The 19,371-nt window shown below is 35.0% G+C and overlaps 1 protein-coding gene across 1 annotated transcript in view; it reads right to left on the reverse strand.

Annotated features, from left to right (window-relative positions):
- Positions 1 to 11,201: 11,201 nt before the first annotated feature.
- LOC149078637 (lens fiber major intrinsic protein-like) overlaps positions 11,202 to 19,371 on the reverse strand; it is a 39,628-nt gene continuing 31,458 nt past the window's right edge. The window contains exons 2-3 of the mRNA XM_089240501.1: positions 16,007 to 16,087; positions 11,202 to 11,566 (exon numbers count right to left, since the gene is read on the reverse strand). Of these exons, the coding sequence (XP_089096627.1) occupies positions 11,369 to 11,566; positions 16,007 to 16,087 (279 nt within the window). The 3' untranslated portion in view covers positions 11,202 to 11,368. The remainder of the gene's footprint in view (positions 11,567 to 16,006; positions 16,088 to 19,371) is intronic.

Raw genomic sequence — 19,371 nt, forward strand, 5'->3', positions numbered from 1 at the left:
ACGATCTGGAGGCATTCTGTTCGTTACGTATCTTTTCTTTGACTTCTGTAAATTAGCGTCACCTATCGGCTGCTTTTTGAGTTTGTTTTTTTTTCCCTGTCAAAAAATTCCTGTGACCTAGCAAAAAGAAATGTTCACTGATGCTGAGATAGCGGAAGTGCTTGCCGAAACTAATGAGGGTCAATTCAAACCTAACACGAATCAACCGATTGGCACTCAGCGGGAACACTTGCATAAAATTGAGGAATTTCTCAACAGACCACGTCATCAGAGTCTTAGTGGGTTTCAAGATTCAGAGCTAACAACTATGGAGGAGGTTAGAGAACTTATTAACAAGCTCTCGATCAAGAAAGCCTCTGGACTGGATGAAATCTCCAATCTCGCTCTCAAAAATCTGCCCCTATCTGCCCTAATGACTCTCATCAATATTTTTAATAGCTTGTTAAAAACTTGTCACTTCCCGAAGATATGGAAGCTTTCAGTAATCAAACCTATCCACAAATCTGGCTCTAACCCTCTCATAGCCAAAAATTTCCGACCGATCAGCCTTCTGAGCAATATATCTAAGCTGTTTGAACGTATTCTTCTTATACGATTCAATAACTATCTCGAATCTTCTAATTTTCTTCGTCCTGAGCAGCATGGATTCAGAAGAAACCCCTCCTGTGTCACACAGCTGCATCGAGTCGTAGAATTCGCAATACAAGCCTTCAACCACAAGGATTTCACCTGCGCAATGTGCTTGGACATTAGCAAGGCGTTTGACAAAACGAATCACGTAACTCTGTTGGCCAAGCTTGTTGAATACGGTTTTCCTGACCACTACGTGTTGTTCTTCAACAGCTATCTTAAAGACAGGCATTTTCTGGTAAAAAATGGAAATGCTTGTTCTTCTGTTCGTCCAATAAGAGCCTCGGTTCCCCAAGGATCAGTTCTTGGACCTCAGCTCTTCTCCATCTACATCAATGACTTCCCTGCCCCCCAAATGGGCATACTGGGACTCTTTGCGGATGATGCAATTATTATCACCAACAACAGAAAATCTGATAAATGCAGAGAAAATCTTCAGGAGACTCTAGAGGAGGTTGAAGACTGGTGTGAGGATAATGCTGTCGAGCTTAATCATGCCAAGTGTCAGTTCATCTGGTTAACAAGAAGAACCAAATTCACTAGAGCACCAATCTACCTGGCAGAGAAGCCATAAGACCTGTGAAGGAAGTGAAATATTTGGGATGTATTCTAAACCAATCATTATCCTTCGTTCCGCAAATAAATCACGTAAGAACTAAGGCTACCCAAACCATGGGAATGATGTCACGCATTACATTTCCAAGTGCAAGACTAACTCTGAAAAACAAAGTCATATTGTTTAAATCAATCATTAGACCTATCATGACCTACGCCGCCCCAGTATGGGCTCATGTTTCAAAAACCAACATGCAGCGTCTGCAAAGTCAACAGAATAAAATACTGCGAACTCTTGTGCGTGCACCAAAGTACATCAGAGGGGCTGACATTAGAAAAGACCTGAAGATTCCAACCATCCTCAGCTACATCCAACAAATCTCAGAGGATCACTTTGAAAGGATGAGGAACTCAGAATACGAGCATCTGAGAGAGCTGGTCGATTACAACCCACGTGAAAGACTAAAATTTCTTAGACCTCAAAACGTGCTGCACGTGCCATGGTCGGTGCGCTAGGGTCTGAACTACTGAGCTGTATAATCTTTGTCGATCTATCATAATATTTTTGTACTTTTAATTTACTATCGAAATAATCGATCAACTGTATTGCATAGAGTGGCATTGTGGTTTGATGTACATGACTGATCTTGCACTGCACCAATTTGTATAATTTCGGCTAACTCACTTGTTTTTCTATGCCTTCTATTGTATGTTAGATTTATTTTTTATTATTATTTTCTCATTAGTGCATTATGTAGCGTTTTGGCGAATTGTACCTAAGTAATTTCATTTTTGTGTCCATTATAATATACATTTATCGCATAATATGTATGTGTATATATGTGTGTGTATATGTGTATGTATTTATATATATATATATATATATATATTGGCCGCTGTGGTGGTCGAGTGGTTATAGTGCCGGACTCGTGATGCGAGGATCCGGGTTCGAACCCCACAGTGGTGGTCGGCTGAAGTTGGTTTTCTGTGGTTCCCAACTTCAAGGCGCAAATGCGAGCCGATCTCCCCGTTAAAAAGTCTCGCCACAGAGAGCAACAGTCCTACAACGGTAAATCATTCAACCATAACACTTCACTCATAGTTAGTAAAACTGGGGGCAGATGACAGCACTACACATAACAAGCATTACACAGAAACAAACTTTACGTCAGGTTGCACTACACGTACACGCACATTCCCGCATGTACCGATTCGTTGGGGGGTTCCGCGGGGGGGGGTTCATGTGTGGTGTAGCAGTGGTAGGTAGGGGCTCGGGGATCCATGATGTTCTTAAGTCAGCCACCTCGTTGGGCAGTTTGCCTGTTGTGGCGTTGTATTTGTATTTGTATTAGAGATAAGATATATATATATATTTTTTTTTACTACTATTGATTTTACTGATCAACTGCTCTATTGCATAGAGTGGCATTTTGGTGAAGTTTGGCTGATCTTTGTGTATTTTACTATTCTGATGGTAGCATTTATCGGACTGTATGTGTGTGTGTGTTTTTTTTTTTTCTCTCTATTAACTTACAAGCACTTCACATCTACACAAACACGCACAAACTTGTCTATAACCCTCTTCATAGATAGCAAGAGCAGTCTGTAAGTCGCCAGGCAGCCCCTTTGGGCTGGGCAGCGACGAGAAAAATTAAATTCTGTCTGTCTGCATACTAAATGCGGCCCTCAGATTCATCTGATGTGACCGATGAACTCAAACCTAATTTTGTAAAAATGGGCCAAGTTGAACATTTTTACAGATAACTTGAGTGATCATTGGCACAGTTCCAGATCACTTAAAGAGCCCGCAGCATATTTACAGATCACTTGAGTTATCCACGGCATTTACGAAGCACTTAAGTAGTTCGCGACACAATTACAGATTACTTAAGTGGCCATTGTTACTGTTCGACATAACATATGTTATCCGCGACATATTTACACATCACTCAAGTATCCCGTGGCACAGAATCAAAGAAAGAGATTTCTTCTGGATGTTATGCTGAAGTGAATGAACTCAAAAAAAAAATATATTTTTCGCCAGCAATCGAAACCAGGTCATCTAGCAATCTGGGCAAGCGTGCTATCCGTACACACCACAAGAGATAAGACTAGCTTTCCTGATAACACACATTGTCGCGTGGCGCTCCTTTCTACCTTTCTAAATTTGAATTTGATTTGCTCCTAGATAGTGAGAGTAGAGATTTTTCCACCTGGCGGTGACTTGTTGAAGTTAAGGGTGGCTGCCAATTCTAATTCAACGCGTCACGCCACAGTGCGTGTTATTAGGGCTGATTTATCCGTCATCTCTGCGCGGAGTGTGAAGTCAGTGTTAGCGCTATTACTGTGCCATTTTTTTCAATGGTTGGACGTCACTTTAGATAGAAAACTGGTTTCGCCACTCCAAGATGGAGTACGATGGGTCCACTTCGCCTCTTTAGGGGTCTTATAAGCACAGCTAAGTCATATCTCTTGTGGTATATATGGGTAGTGCGCTTGTCTAGATTGCAAGAGGACCAGGTTATTGAATCCCAGTGGAGATCAGTAGACATTTCTTTCCGAGATTAACTCGGCGTAATTTGTAGAAAAATTCAAAATTGGTAACATTTTCGGTGAGCATTCCCGTACTTACAATACCGATTTCCTGTATTTTCCTTCCTCATGTATCTTAACCCTAATCATCATGAAATAACAATTCAATGTATAGTAATTTATTAAATTTTTCATTCCTCGAAACTTCAGTCTTGGTTACAACGACAAAACTTTGAAGAATCTTCTATGTCGTTATAACCGAGTTCGACTGCATATGATATGTGGTGAAAAAACTAAGGATAAAATAGTGTAGTCATTCTTTGTTTTGGCAGTGTTTTTATGGCAAGTTTCTTCGGCAAAACGTGGGCAATATTTTGGCGAAGTTTCTAGGTTATCTTTGACTTCCATTACCCGCCATCTATCTTACAAAATAAAAAAAAAAGGAGGTGGATGAAAAGAAGCCCGAGGACATTTTGTTTCCCAACAAACGACTATTGATTAAGAATGAAGAAAAAAAAAGAAAACAGGGGAGTGGAACACACAAAAGCTGATGATATAGAAAAGGCAAGATAATACGGGATCAATAAGTCTGCGTCCAAAGAAATTCCTTTTAATCCTTCTTTCAGTCAAGAAAAGAATCCTTAACGGACTGAACATTATTCCTCTAATTTTCGTCTCTCTTATCAGTTTCGAAAAAGGCTAACGCGTTTCGGGTTTAGTACAGTTTAACACACAGACAGTTAATGTTTAAAGACCACAGGCAGTAAAAGCTTTGAGTTAATGAGAAAAATATACGATAATATCGGAAAACATTTATTTTAGGTCCACAAAACCTTCAACGGTGTTACACAATAAAACTTTGAACTCATATATGTAGAGGAAGATATCCACTACGAAACACGCAGAAAGTTGTTTGTTGTGCACAGATGATAACTAGGAAAGAAAAATTCACATTTTTTGTGCCTCCACTCGAGAAACCTACTGGAGTCTGTCGCAGTCCCGGGCGAGTGAGCTACCACTATGCTATAGAAGCAATGCGAAGTTTCTTCCTTTGAGTGTATATCAGCAAAAGGCTCGTGACCGACATCAAGGCCACCAGAGGTTGATGCAAATGTGGAGAAAAATGTCTTCTCTGCTTGTTTAATACAAGATTTTATTAACACGTAGATCTTGACAAGCTCCTACAGCACGCGCCCGGAAAGTGCGAGGTTAGTGATTCAATTCCCCACGGAGGAATGTAACTTTCCAATTATCTTCGCTTGGTGTTCAGTCATCTGCTCTTCGTATAATTAGCAGACAGGTTCATTTCGTTATATATCGCCATCTGGAGGCTAATTTCATTACGAGCTGTTGCTGAGTTAGGAGGCTGTCGTCTATTGCGCAGTCCCGTTCAGTCCAAAGGAACACAGTGTTCTTAGGAAAGAAAATTCCTGGCCTCTGTAGCTTGCTGGTAGAGCACGTGCCCGGAAAGTGCGACGTTGGCGGTTCGATTCCCCACACAGAAATGTGACTTTTCTTTCCAATTATCTTCGCTTAGTAACCAGTCATCTGCACTTCCTATATATACATTGTATGTCATTCCCAATAGATGTCACTGACATGCAATGTTGGAAGCAGAATATACGAATCACGCTCCCGTCATCGAGTAAAGAATAAACGTACATAAATCCAATTTAATGACGGCCAGTTTTGCTTAAACCTGCTTCGAATATTTTACCTCAGCTCCATCTATCAGTGACCGCGATCTTTTTATTTCCTATTAAAAAAATCCCATGTCCCCCACATCCCATTCGAGTAAACCACAATTTTTTTTTAATCATCATGTGTAATAATCACCACGTATATACACTGTTCATGTCTAATTTGATTTCACAATTTATCGAAGAGAAAAATCCAAGAAAATCAAGACATCGCATGTCTAATCATAGTGAAGAAAATGGCTACTTTATGAATGTAATTCTTTAATGAATCAATAAATAATTTCAATACAAAAGAATGATTTTCAAAATAACAAACATTTCCACCTACTCGTACATACCAAGTTATATAACAAACGTATTTCAACGTATAAATTATTTCATATATATAAATCCACAAACATAAATATCCATAACAAAGAATTCGTAACTCATAAATTCAGTGATAATACATTAACGGTTTTTTGTATATACATGTTTTGTTTCCAGAGCTCAAAACTTCATGAATATGGGTATTATTATAGTTATAACAGATTAAGCTATTTGTTTTTATGAAATGCTGTAATGCGGGGGGGGGGGGGGTTTGCACAACCTTTCCAATCCACGGGATAGTTATGTGACATTTCTACGGCTCGCGGGCTAGAAACTTGTATATAAGGGATGACCTTATAACCCGTATTTTAAGGAACGTTTTCGTAAATTTAGCAGTCCCGACTTTACCCCTCATATTATATATGTATGTCCTTTTTTACCCGTATTTTCAACGAAGTCGTTACATGGTTTCATTTACTGAAACTGTAAATAACTAAGTAATCTTAACCATAGATTAAGATTACTATCATAGCTTATAAATTATGTCGTGATAATTATGACTATAATTATCATAAGTAATTGTAGTCATATATAAATTTTTATCTCCCTATCTCATTTAATTGTCAAATTTATGTTTCTTCCGTAAGTTACATTCAATCCACTGCACTTTTCATTAGCGAAACATTCCCAGCCGGCGATTCTATCGCAATTTTTCAGTGATTTTAGTGAAAATGTCAACATTGTGATTGCCTTTTCTGGCGATTAAGTAATCCGTTAGACCAGATTTCCCGTATTTTTATCTAGTAAATATGGCCAACTATGGATAATTCATATATATATATATATTGTGTTCTGTGTACTGAAACTTTTCTACCCGAACACCTTTCACGAGTCAGACTGCCATACACTTTGGCACGCTTCATTCGGCCCGCGAGTGTTGGGTTGTGCAGTGCACCTCTGCTGTAATGCATTGATTTTCGATCTGTAATTACATTAATTTAAACAGCGAATGAATAAATTAGAAAATGTTATTTTGATTATAATAATGAATTTTTAACTGATTTGAATAACGAAACTAGAAACTTCTCAGCTGGGATATGTATCTTTTAGCTGTTTCATAATACCCATTATATATACCTATATTATATTGTTCTTAAATTTCAAAAAAATAGAAATTTTGTTTTCGTCGTCATCTTTATTTTTTTCACCTCTCTCGTCATTCATTTATTTTTCTTTCCAATTATTTATTGAGAGTAAGTTTTGTTCTAAATGTGACCAGCCATTTTTCTGCAAGAGCATCTTTTAGGTTTTTCCGTTGACCGCTGTATGAAAATGAATGCGTACTACACACATTCGGGTATATAAAAGTGGAATCAAAATTATATTTTAATTCTTCGGAAAAAAATTCGTGAACTTCTTAAACTTTGGATCTATTAAATTCTCAGGTTAATTCCGTTAATTAACAGAAAGCAGATATTTTGGATACAATCAAATGTATATAATTTGTCAGATTTTTGATGGAGCAACTGCCAAGCAAGAATATTCAAAAATATTTCAGTTCGTTGAGAGATGAGTTACAAGAGCAGACGATGATATTTTTTATACTTGAATATTTTTTTCCTGAAGCCTCTTTAATTTCTATAAGCTTTAACTGTTTTTTGTTCAGATTTTTTTCTAATTTAGTTTTCCAAGCTGAATATAATGATGTTTTTTTTCAGAGGAAGTCTCTCTGAATGAAATCCACCTCCTCTTCGAGCTAAGGAACTCAAGCGACAACTCAATATCCAACCGCTCTCCTCTCTTCGACTTATCTCTCGTTTAACTTTTCTTTACAAACTCCTCCATGGGGTTTTTAATATTGACACATCCAATATTCTAATCCAACCTTCACATTTCTCTGTTAGACTCAATCATTCCAAAAAATTACAGCCCATCTTTGTCTCTTCAGATTGTCACAAATTTAGCTTTTTCCCAACAACTATTATCGACTGGAACAACCTACCATCAAATATTGTAGATTGCCCTACGATTTCTGAATTTTCTCGTACCATCAATCGACACTTTTGCCATATATAATTTCGCATCCTCTTGTGTAGGCCTCGGCCAAACAATATTGTATAAATAAATAAATAAATAAATAAAAGGTTTTAGGTCAATAGTTAAGTCTATTTAAAAGAAACGTAAGTTCTTGCAATAGTGTTTTCAAATTCAATACAGTTAAACTTGGTTAATTTAAAGCTCAAGGGTGGGAGGGGGCAGCAAAAATTTCGAATTATTCAATTCATCAATATAGGATAATTAGGTTTTTACGAAAAACGAAAAATTCTTAACCATTATAAAAATGTATTGAACTCTATCACTGCTATCACTTACTAACCAGTTCCCTCGTTGTTGCGACTAATGTTTCTATAAAATATAAACGATCAAGAAAACTATTTCATTCGTAAATTTGTAATTTTTATTAGTTTTCTTTTGGATGTTCTTAAACATTGCACTTCAAGTTAATTTAGGGGATGAAAAATGCGATTTTCGAGCTTTAACAGCCTTATTTTTTTTCTAACGTGTCCTTAACTTTTCCAAATGCTAGAATAGGGATTTCTATTTCTCTTATAGATAAGTTTTCGTCCTATTTATCAGGTGATTTCATGTGACTTCTTCACCCTGTCCGCATCCGCATGGATCTCGTTTGGACATGGTACAAAATATTATTAAGCTATACTGAGATATTAAAATATAAATGATTAATACTACTGGAAAAACACGAATCAAAAAACAAAAAAAATATCAGGCAATAAATTGGGATTTCAGCACTGTCTGCGGAGAAGTAATTACCCCCATACACACAAAAACATTTGCATGGTAGTAGCATTTGAACCTGTCATTGGTAGTTGCTAATGAAGTCATCGAAGATCCGGCAAAACCCCACCTGCTCACGGGAAGACAAAAGCCAGTGTGTGGAACTGGTAATAAAATCACTGCTTCTAATTCATAGAGAAACATTGAAGGGCCGGATACACCCCATTTCGCATCTCAGAGAGATAATTATCTATATAAAATATCTTATAGAGAAACAAGGAAAAAGTTCAGATTTTGTAACTTTTAAGCTATATTTTATATTGTAGAATTGATTAGTAAACCACGGAATAAGTCAGGCAGGAATTCAGATATAAGAGATATTTCATAAATGATATATCTAATACAAACTTCGAATTATTTAAAACAGTAAGGGAAAAATCGAACTATAAAGGTAATTTGAACATTAAAATGAATGGGAAAACTCAAGAGGCATTCCTAAAATTCAAATTGACCACGTTCGAATCAATCAAGTTTCTCTGTATATGATTTATAGCTCTCCTAACCTGCGTTTGTGCTCAACTCATTCCTTCATAGATCATATTGCAAATACTGAAGTATCTTACCTCAAATTTGAATTAATGATAATATTTTCCCCTTACTTGAATTTTTTCTTCCTGAAGTCTGCAATTTCTACACAATTTAACTGTATTTTGTTCGCAACTTTTTTTAATTCAGTTCCTAGACTGAATAGAATGATGCTTTTTGAGAGGGAGTTTCAAAAAGCATTAAAATCCAATATCTCCTTGAGCTTGAAAATATTTTAGGCCAATAATTTAGTCTATGCAAAAAACACGTAAGTTCTTGCAGTGATTTGTTGCAGTAATGTTTCGAAGTGTAATTTGTCAAACGCAGTCAAACGTTCTTGAAAATATATTCGAATTCTCATCAATCCGAAGTCTGTGCGCAGTAAACCTATTGTTGTTAGTTAATTTTCTCTCAATTTATGCAAATAATGCTATCACATTACTGGAAATTTTAGTACAATATATCGAATTAATTTTATTTTTCCTTTCTATACATTCTGGTTCCAGGTATAGATTGATGTGATGCGCTCGGTTGAGATTACTTTGAACAACATGCCATGATTAAGAGTAGCCTAGTAGTAATGATAAAGAGTACTTCAGCAACTACCAAATTATTTTTTGGTAAGTATTTTATTTAGATCCATATTTTATATCTTTAAAATAACTATTTTTTCCTCAATTTTGTCATCCACCTCTTTGTGAGTAGAATAACTTCACCAATTTTTAAGGCCAATCAGACTTTTCCCTTAGGCCGAGACTGCACTATAAAAGTTCGATAGAAGATCTTTCACAAAACTTGAAAAAAAAAAAATAAGTATTTTGGTTGCATTCAAGCAAATGTAACCGATACGCTTATTGGTTACATTTTTCAAAATTCATAAAAGAACTGTTGTAAAACTTTTATAGTGTAATCCCAGCCTTAATGATATGATGTGATTCTTGGACGGAATACTTCAAAACAAGAATACATAATTATGAGTACATTAACCTATTTTTCCTATGGAACATTCTTTATTCATCCGAATGGGGATGAATAAAGAATACAATTTGCTTAACGACCTCAAGAACATTGATCCAGTGATAAATATTTCAGACTTATATTGACATATTGGATCATGTTTAAACTTGAACAGAATATAGTTTTTTGTCCATGCTCACCAATGGTTTATAAACAAGGAATAACAACTAAGGAATCAAATATATATAGATTTGATAAATTCACATTAATACATAATAAAACAAGAAAAAAACTTATTATGGCAAATATGTTTGAAAATGAATTTTTTTTTTTGTTATATAAAGCTTCGTTCGATTCAGAGGTATTTCAGGTCTCAGAGAAGAAAAAAAAACGGCGTCCCATAAATTCGTAAATAATTAAAAAATTCGTAAAAATTGAAGGAATCGTTATATTTGAATGCGGTTTGCAAAAACGTTATTCTCACGAAGAAGGATTTTTTTTTATATATAGATTTTTGTCGCTGCATGAATGTCGGGCAAGAGTCATTTAATCCGAACAATCTCTTCTGCGTAAAGATTCAGCTGGTAATTCGAGACTGAGGTTCAAAAATTCACCAACAGTGATCTATCCACCAATGTCAACATCAAAATGAAACCTTATATGGGTGCCAGCAACAGGAGAATTCAGTGACGAGATGTTAGTCGTACATCCTGCATTTGATAGGAGTCTGATTTGCATATTTCCAATGATTTAAAGATTTTCAAATCCTCCCTTTGTGAAAATGAGTTTGTTTTTTTTTACAAATCGCAATCAAATATACCAATTTCGGTACTAAACTATTAAACTATAGATTAAACTATTTAAGAATTTATGGGACATCCTGTACATACCGTGTAATATTGTTTGTAATATTAAGTAATAAATTAAGTTTTATGCAATTAAAAATTGAATAGATTTCAAGAATAACGTGTGCAAAACTACTAACATAGACGATATTTATACTGGCGAAAGAAAAATTTTTTCCTTAGAAACTTGGTATTAAAATAAAGTAAATTTACTTAAAGACTTCTTTTTTCTCTTCAATACATTTCTTTTTCACATACGATGGTTATTTTGATGAGATTTCCTTCCCCTGTTATTTATTTATATATATCTTTTTGAAATTTTTGATGTTTATGAGAAATGAAAAAGGCTCTTAAAGGAAAAGAAAAATGGATAACCATTATTATTTTCTTTTTTCAGGTTCGTTCATGAAGGAATAAGTCCTTGTTTTGCTCGTGAAAGCTGAGAATTCCTCAGACCCATTACAGTTTGCAGTTTTCATTTGAAGAAAGGGTCAATTCCGTCTCGTTTGCTGACAATGCGCTGCAGTCCCGGTTCATAGATCTTCCAGGTTTTTTACGGAACGAGCGTCTGAGCGGTTGATGAGGTTGAGACTCTTGGGTGTAATCGTAAGTAACGCCGCCTATAATACCTCCAAGTACAGGTGCCACCCAATATATCTGAAAGAAAACAGGATACGTATATTTCAAGGAGTAGTAGGCTCTAGTATAACGTATTTGTGAATGCGTATTGAATTATTTGATTCCCTCGTTTTGAGGTTCATAAATTTCTGAAACAAACAAGGTTTATGTTATTTAGCAAAAAATTCATGATAGACTTATGAATAATGGTTGATAATTAGCGAAAAAAATTTTGTATTTTAATCATATTTTGATTTTCCTGAAAACTATGAGTTTATTTAAACATATTTTTAATATGTTTAAATAAAATATATTTCAATGTATATATATACTTTCAGTATATTCAAAAATATGTTTCAATAAATTCAGACTGATGTCCTTGGTACATATGAACTGATGTAAATGACAAATATTTTGAGACTTTGCATGAGACTTTTCCGCCGTTGCATGAGAATATCCTTTATTATTTATATATTGCAATTTTTAACATATTTATTTTTTGTTAATTATACTACTTTTATCTGTAACTACTACCTTTTTTTATATTTTTTCCCATCATATATCTGAAACTAATATCACTGTACTGTATTTTTTGAAACCTATTCATTGCAACAACCAGTATGGGACATTTGTCTCGTTGGTTACCAATAATATCATATAACATGTTTTGATCATTTGATATAACATGTATTCACACAAATTGTAAAATAAATTTGAAATTGAAAAAAATTACTTGTGTTTTTATTATCGGAAATCCGCCTGATATGTACCCCTTACCTGAGGATCTCCGATCTCCGATGTATCTGGTGGAATTCCGATAATAAAAACACAAGTAATAACGTCTCAAAATATTTGTCTCATTTACATCAGTTCATATATACCAAGTACATACGAAGGGCATCAGTATGCTGCAAAAGATTCTCAACAATATACAGTGCGCCGCAAATGTTTAGACACTTAAAAAATTCCCTCTTAAATTAAAAAAAAAAAAGGAATAATTCAATAATAAGGATGAGCAGATACTTCTTTCTCTGTCTCTGAAAATATTTTTCGACCATTTGAATATCAAAAACAGTGCTGTAATTCGAAATAGAAAACATTGGAAAGTGTGAAATTCATGTTTGCAAAAGTTTAGACACAATGAAGAATTTTCACAATTGGTCGTCGAAGTATACAAATTCGCCGCTAATTACGTCACCGTCAGTGTTTATGTTCTCCACGCAATAGCATCAGTAATTTGAGATGCCGCGAGCTACGGATAACAGTTCTGTTAAACCATCAGGCTGCGTTCTGCTGCAATTGGTAAGTATCAATAGCGTCTCCTAGAGGTTGCCAAAATGCTCAGAATTACATGCAGACACTAGAGTATGATTTTTTACTATCTGGTGAACTTCTAGCCGATCTCCAATGGGAGTTTCAGCAAGATAATGCAGGCAGGTCGTGCAAAATCCTAGTTTAGTGCACAAAATATTGAAGTTAACGATTGGATTGCATCTGGCCCAGATCTCAAACCTATTGAGAACCTTTGTGGCATTTTGTTACGAGGTTTCTGGAAATAATCTATAGTATTCGTCTTTAAAATATCTTAGAGTTTCCATTGAGAGTTATAAGTAAAATTGGAGGCTCAGATAATGCAAGACTTAATTTTAGATGGAAATCTGCATTAACTTACTTATTAAAGAAAAGGGACATCCAAGCATATTTTAGATAATTTTTATATTGCGTCAATTGCTTATATGCTATTTTTGTGTATTTTGTCGGTATGTTGTCTATAACGTCTAATATTGTCACTTAAGTACATGCTCAACGTAATATAAAGTATGTGCTTACCGTAATAAGTGGTAATTTATTAATTGGTGGTGTTGCAATTAGTATTTGTCAGATACGGTGTGATTTTCAACTAAGTGTCCAAACTCTTGCGGTGCACTGTATATACTGTTTTATTGGTCACACGCTGGTAAGCATAAGTAATTTCCAGTTTATATCGAGCACCGTCGTAGCGAGGTTTCGCTGTATTAAAATCGTGTTACATTAAATGATCTGCAAGCGAGGATTTGCTGAGACAGGCTATGAGCTTCATAAGAATACTTCCAAGATAGCGAATTTCCATAACTACGTCTGGAATTTATTAGAATGGTACCATTTCAAAGTAAAACGGGTTCGAATTGCTTACAATTTGAGGGGAAGAATATCACAAGAATGTTGAATTCTCAACGGTACGTTTCAGCTTCAAATAGTGCATGACATTTTCATTAGACAAGTTCTTACGAAAGCATTGGAAAGCTATACGAGTCTCTCACATGTGTATCAAATAAAACTATACTTAGGTATACAATCTACAATCCTGAAATGCAATGCATTCAAACATCTTTGAATGAAACGGGACGAAACCACAGTTTCTTGAGCAATATCCATTAATTTCCCAAGTCAAATATATATCTCGCGTTTCGAACGCTTTCGAGATTCTGTCTGTTTCGATTATTTCTTTCCGACTGCTTTTAGAAATAGAAGCGTTTTTCTTTGAAATTCCATTTAAATTGAAACTGATAAATAGTTCTCGACTTGAAACCAATGTCTTTCCCCTTTTCTTAAGTAAATCCCACTTCACATTTTTCTCAGATTGCGTGATGTAGAGACACTATTGGCTTAGGTAATGACAGAAAACGGGGAGTAGAAAAACCTATTTATTATGTATGGGACACTTAAGATTCTTGGAAAAGAAAAGAATAATAAGGAAACATTTCGGATATCGCGTGACCAATAAACTCGAACAACATTCCGTGTTTGCAGTTTATCACGTATCCTAAATGATACCACGTCGTTTCGCAGGAGCTCTTCTTACACGAAGAAACCCTATACTCTGACAAATAAAAAAGAAATTCAACTAAAATATTCTTTCCAAATATTACATCAAATAAAACGCCTCAAAGGACGCGAATATTGTCGTTTTATTTAGACATCTTTCTAATTTACGTGTACTTCTGGTAGCAATTCTCATTTAAATTGAGTCTATGCGTTTCATGTGCATTTTGCATTTTTGCGTACCTAGCAAGTACAGTGGTCACGTCTCAAGTTCGTTAGTCAAGAATTTACATGCAAGTTGCATTTTTGTAAATATTTTTTTTTGGCTCGTATTTCGCAATGACTCGCAAGTCGAGACATTTTTTTTAATAGTGATAGCAATATATATTGATGTATAAACACGTTTATTCATTCATGTGTGCCTTGCAATACGTTATTAAGTTGATTCTTACTGCATTATGAAGTTTAAATATTTATTGGTTATAATGTTAATAATATTAGTTATAATTATTAGTTATGACTATTACCGGTATATTTAAATAATTATTAGTTATGACTATTACCGGTCACTTTGTTCAAAATTGCGTTTATATTTATATTGCAGTTGCTTGTATTGCAATAATGTGTTCATATATTTACCTTACTAAAACGTTCATATTTAGTTTGCCGATGCATTCCAATTTACTTTGCTGATGCATTCCAATTTACTTTGCCGATGCATTCCAATTTACTTTGCTGATGCATTCCAATTTACTTTGCCGATGCATTCCAATGTACTTTGCTGATGCATTCCAATTTACTTTGCTAATACAATAACATTTACTTTGCCAATACGATAGCATTTACTTTGCTAATACAATAACATTTACTTTGCCAATACAATAACATATACTTTGCTAATACAATAACATTTACTTTGCTAATACAATAGCATTTACTTTGCTAATACAATAACATTTACCTTGCCGATAAGTAAAGTTCTAGTAAAGTTCATCTTTCTTTTTTGCCATAACATTCATGTTTATTTTGCTATCACATTCATATATTTTTTCTGCTTTTACGTTCGGAATTATTTCGTTGTTACGCTCATGCTTAATTCGGTTTTATGCTCATATTTCTTTAGTTATTAACTGATAACTGAAGAAATAAATATTAGTGTGATAACTTATTACACTTGTATTTATTTTGCTATTATTCTTTCTATATTTTTTTACATTACGTTCATTTTCTTTTGTTATTAGGAGTATGTTCATTTCATTACAATAGCTGGTTGTTTGGTTTATATTGAAAAAATTAACTTCGTTCAAATTTATTTTGCTCTATTATACTTATTTATGTTAAATTAATTTCAAATTTCATTATTCGATCATCAATTTAATTTCAAATTACCTTCATTTTTGATATTACGTCCTTTTTCTGTGCTATTAAGTTCACATTTATTTCATTATTACGTTGACATTGCTGGTTGAATAAAAATATAAAAGATGGGAAATAAATAAAAGCATGTTCTAAAATTTAAAAAGTTCCAAGCATAGCATATTCGTGGATTAAAGATTTCTCTGCACTATTTAGAAACTGGAGATATGGTATACTTCTGATGAGTTTCAAGTACTTGTGACCAAATTTTCGCAAAATTTACAAATTTTTATAAAAATAATGATTACTATAAATACTCGCCCAATGTAATCTCCATGAATTCGTAACGATTGCAGGACCGAATGATCTTGCAGGGTTGAAACTCGCTCCGGTGTACGGGAACTGAAATGAAATTCCGAAATAAAATTTAACAATACGATAATTAATTAATTAATTAAATTAATAATTTTTTTAAAATTCTTTGATGAACAAAACATAATATAGGATATGCAATTTCCGTATTTACGAAACATAGACGTGATAAATGCGAAATTTGCCATTTTTGATGAATAAATGCGAGAATTTGATTTGTACCACTTTTCTGCGAAATCTTGATAATCCAAACTTTTCGAAGCGGAAAAAGGTATTAATTTGACTGAGCACTTCAATTCTAGAACTTTCAACCAAGTAAAGTACTTTAATACTTGACCAAGTGATTAAAACTATAAAAAAAATTGTGTCATTAGTTTGTTTTTGCGGACGAATTCAAAATTTCTCATGTGAAAAATATTTTGCGGATAAATACAAAATTTTTATTCGAAAATTTTTTTTGCGAATGAACGCAAGTTTTATTTTGAAAAATATTTTTGAAGACCAATGCAAAATAACTGATTTCTCTTTTTTTAATTAATACAAATTACAAACATGTTATAACATATTAATAAGTATTCGAATCACAATGGGATCACATGGTCTACGCTGGGGATTACTAAGAATTTGTAACGAAATCTGCTAATACATATATCAATACACAGAACAAAATACACAAATACAAAACACATATAATACACAAGTGTAGTTCGATTCACTATTGATTTAGGTAGAGTGAACTGAAAAAAAAATTGATAAATGTTTGATAATGTTTTTGTGGATGAACGCAAAATTTTTCATTGAAAAAGAATGCACTTTCCAATCGTATGCAATATCTTTGATTGAAGAAGTGCTTTTGCGAATGAATGCAAAATTCTTAACTTTTTTAAATGTTAATTCTTTCATTTTTGCGAATAAATGTGAAATTCGGATAATTTATTGCGAAATTTACGTATCTATAATCATAATCCTTGAAAACAGAGAAATAAACAAACAAATGTTGATAAATACTCAGCTGTATTAAAAAAATTCATAGAAACGGGGAGTGTTTGTTTATGAGCGAAAACAATTTCCATCTTTTACAAATGACAGTAAATAATAATTTTTTAGAAGAAGATGCGCGTGTAATCCCATTAAATGAAGATGCCCATTACCGAGATACACACAGAGAGAGAGAGAGCTGTTTTCGTGAATAATACAGATTAACAACACTGGAAACCACCAGGAGAGAGCCGAAATGTTCCGAAAGTGGGTGAAGTTATTAAACTAATGACCGCATAAAGCTTTGACTCGTTCAAACGCAATCTAATTTGCATCATCATCACTGTGCATATACAATTTATCCTCGGGCGAAATATCCGCTGCAGCGTAATAATGAATAAATAAACAAAATAATTCAGACCCCGTTTTTCCAGCTTCACCGCATGTCTCTTCACTTTTAGTAAATATTTTTGTATCTTATTTCGCCATTTTTTTCTGCAGGCTTACGTAATTATACAGTTTTGTGACTCATCAATTAGTCAAAATAAGTTCATCGAGTGTTTTCGTATGGCTTAAGATGTGGTATCAAACTAATTGGGATCTGGAAAATTCCCCTCCTACATTTTGCCCCCGGCGTTTCGCCTCCAATATTTCTCCCAAGTATCCGACATTTGGCCTTCGATGTTTCGTCCCAGACAGGCTCAATTGTGGGCGCGAGTGACCGAGTAAGTTGGTGAGTGACGGCATACGCGACAATATGAGTTACCGTGTGGGTAAGTGAGCGTATCAATGATCAAATCAGTGACCATTTGAGTGACCAAGGTGAGTTGAGTAATCGAAAAATGACCGTAAGAGTAACCAAGTGGGGAGTGACCGCATAAGGGACTGTGAGAGTGATCGCGTAAGTAACCATAAGAATGACCAGGTGAGTTGTTGAGTGGCGGCATAAGTGATCGTATCAGTGATCAAATCGGTGATTGTATGTGTGAACAAATCAGTGATTGTATGTGTGAACAAATCAGTGATTGTATGTGTGAACAAATCAGTGATTGTATGTGTGAACAAATCAGTGATTGTATGTGTGAACAAATCAGTGATTGTATCAGCGAAGAAATCAGTGATATGAGTGGCAAATTTGGTGAATGACCTGACCGTATGAGTGACAAAGTTGGTGAATGACCGTATGAGTGACAAAGTTAGTTGGTGAATGACCGTATGAGTGAGTAAATGGTCATATGAGTGGCTAAGTGAGTGTGTGAATGAGCTAGTGAGCGAGTGTGACTGAGTCTTGTCACACGAGCACTCACTCAATCGGTTACTTCCCACTCATACTGTCGCTCACACCCACTCACTTGGTATATCATATGGTCACTTAGGCGGTTACTCACTTACATACTTGGCCCCGTCCGGGGCAGAAATGTTAGGGTCAAAATATCTGAGGTATGAAATGTCGGGACCTGAATTTCCTTAAACCATAATAATTGCATGATGATCGTAAAAGGGAAAAATTTTTTGTCTTTGTTTATCCGAGCCCTTTGTTAGTATAAGAGGATACAGCAGTGGCTCCCAAGTTTTCAACATCCTACAGCATTTTTTAAGACAAAATATCATCACAGAGAGCACCAATTTTGAAAAACCTTAAATGATCTTGATACATTTTAAGTGTCAAAAATGAAGGATAGACAAAAATATGCGTATGGCCGCTGTGGTGGTCGAGTGGTTATAGTGACGGACTCGCGATGCGAGGATCCGGGTTCGAACCCCACAGTGGTGGTCGGCTGAAGTTGGTTTTCTGTGGTTCCCAACTTCAAGGCGCAAATGCGAGCCGATCTCCCCGTTAAAAAGTCTCGCCACAGAGAGCAACAGTCCTACAACGATAAATCATTCAATCATAACACTTCACTCATAGTTAGAAAAACTGGTGGCAGATGGCAGCACTACACATAACAAGCATTACAGAGAAACAAAAAACTTCACGTCAGGTTTCACTACACGTACACGCACATTCCCGCATGTACCGATTCGTTGGGGGTTCCGCGGGGTGGGGGGTTGTGGGCGGGGTACATGTGTGGTGTAGTAGTTGTAGGTAGGGCCTCCAAAAAAAATGGCTCGGGGATCCATGATGTTCTTAAGTCAGCCACCTCGTTGGGCAATTTGCCTGTTGTGGCGTTGTATTTGTATCTTGTAGCGCTACGCACCTGCATCTGTAACTATGTCAGCTCCTTCACATGCAGACTTTTTGTAACAAATTTGAAGGATATATAGTTGAAATACCAGCGATAAATTTCTAAAATCTGCATCTTTATTTAAGATTTAGGAAATAAAAGGAAAAACAT

The sequence above is a fragment of the Pholcus phalangioides genome, unplaced genomic scaffold (assembly GCF_987345545.1).
Source record: "Pholcus phalangioides strain wild (caught in Gottingen) unplaced genomic scaffold, Ppha-v1.0 ptg000013l_1, whole genome shotgun sequence".
NCBI classification, from domain to species: Eukaryota; Metazoa; Arthropoda; class Arachnida; order Araneae; family Pholcidae; genus Pholcus; species Pholcus phalangioides.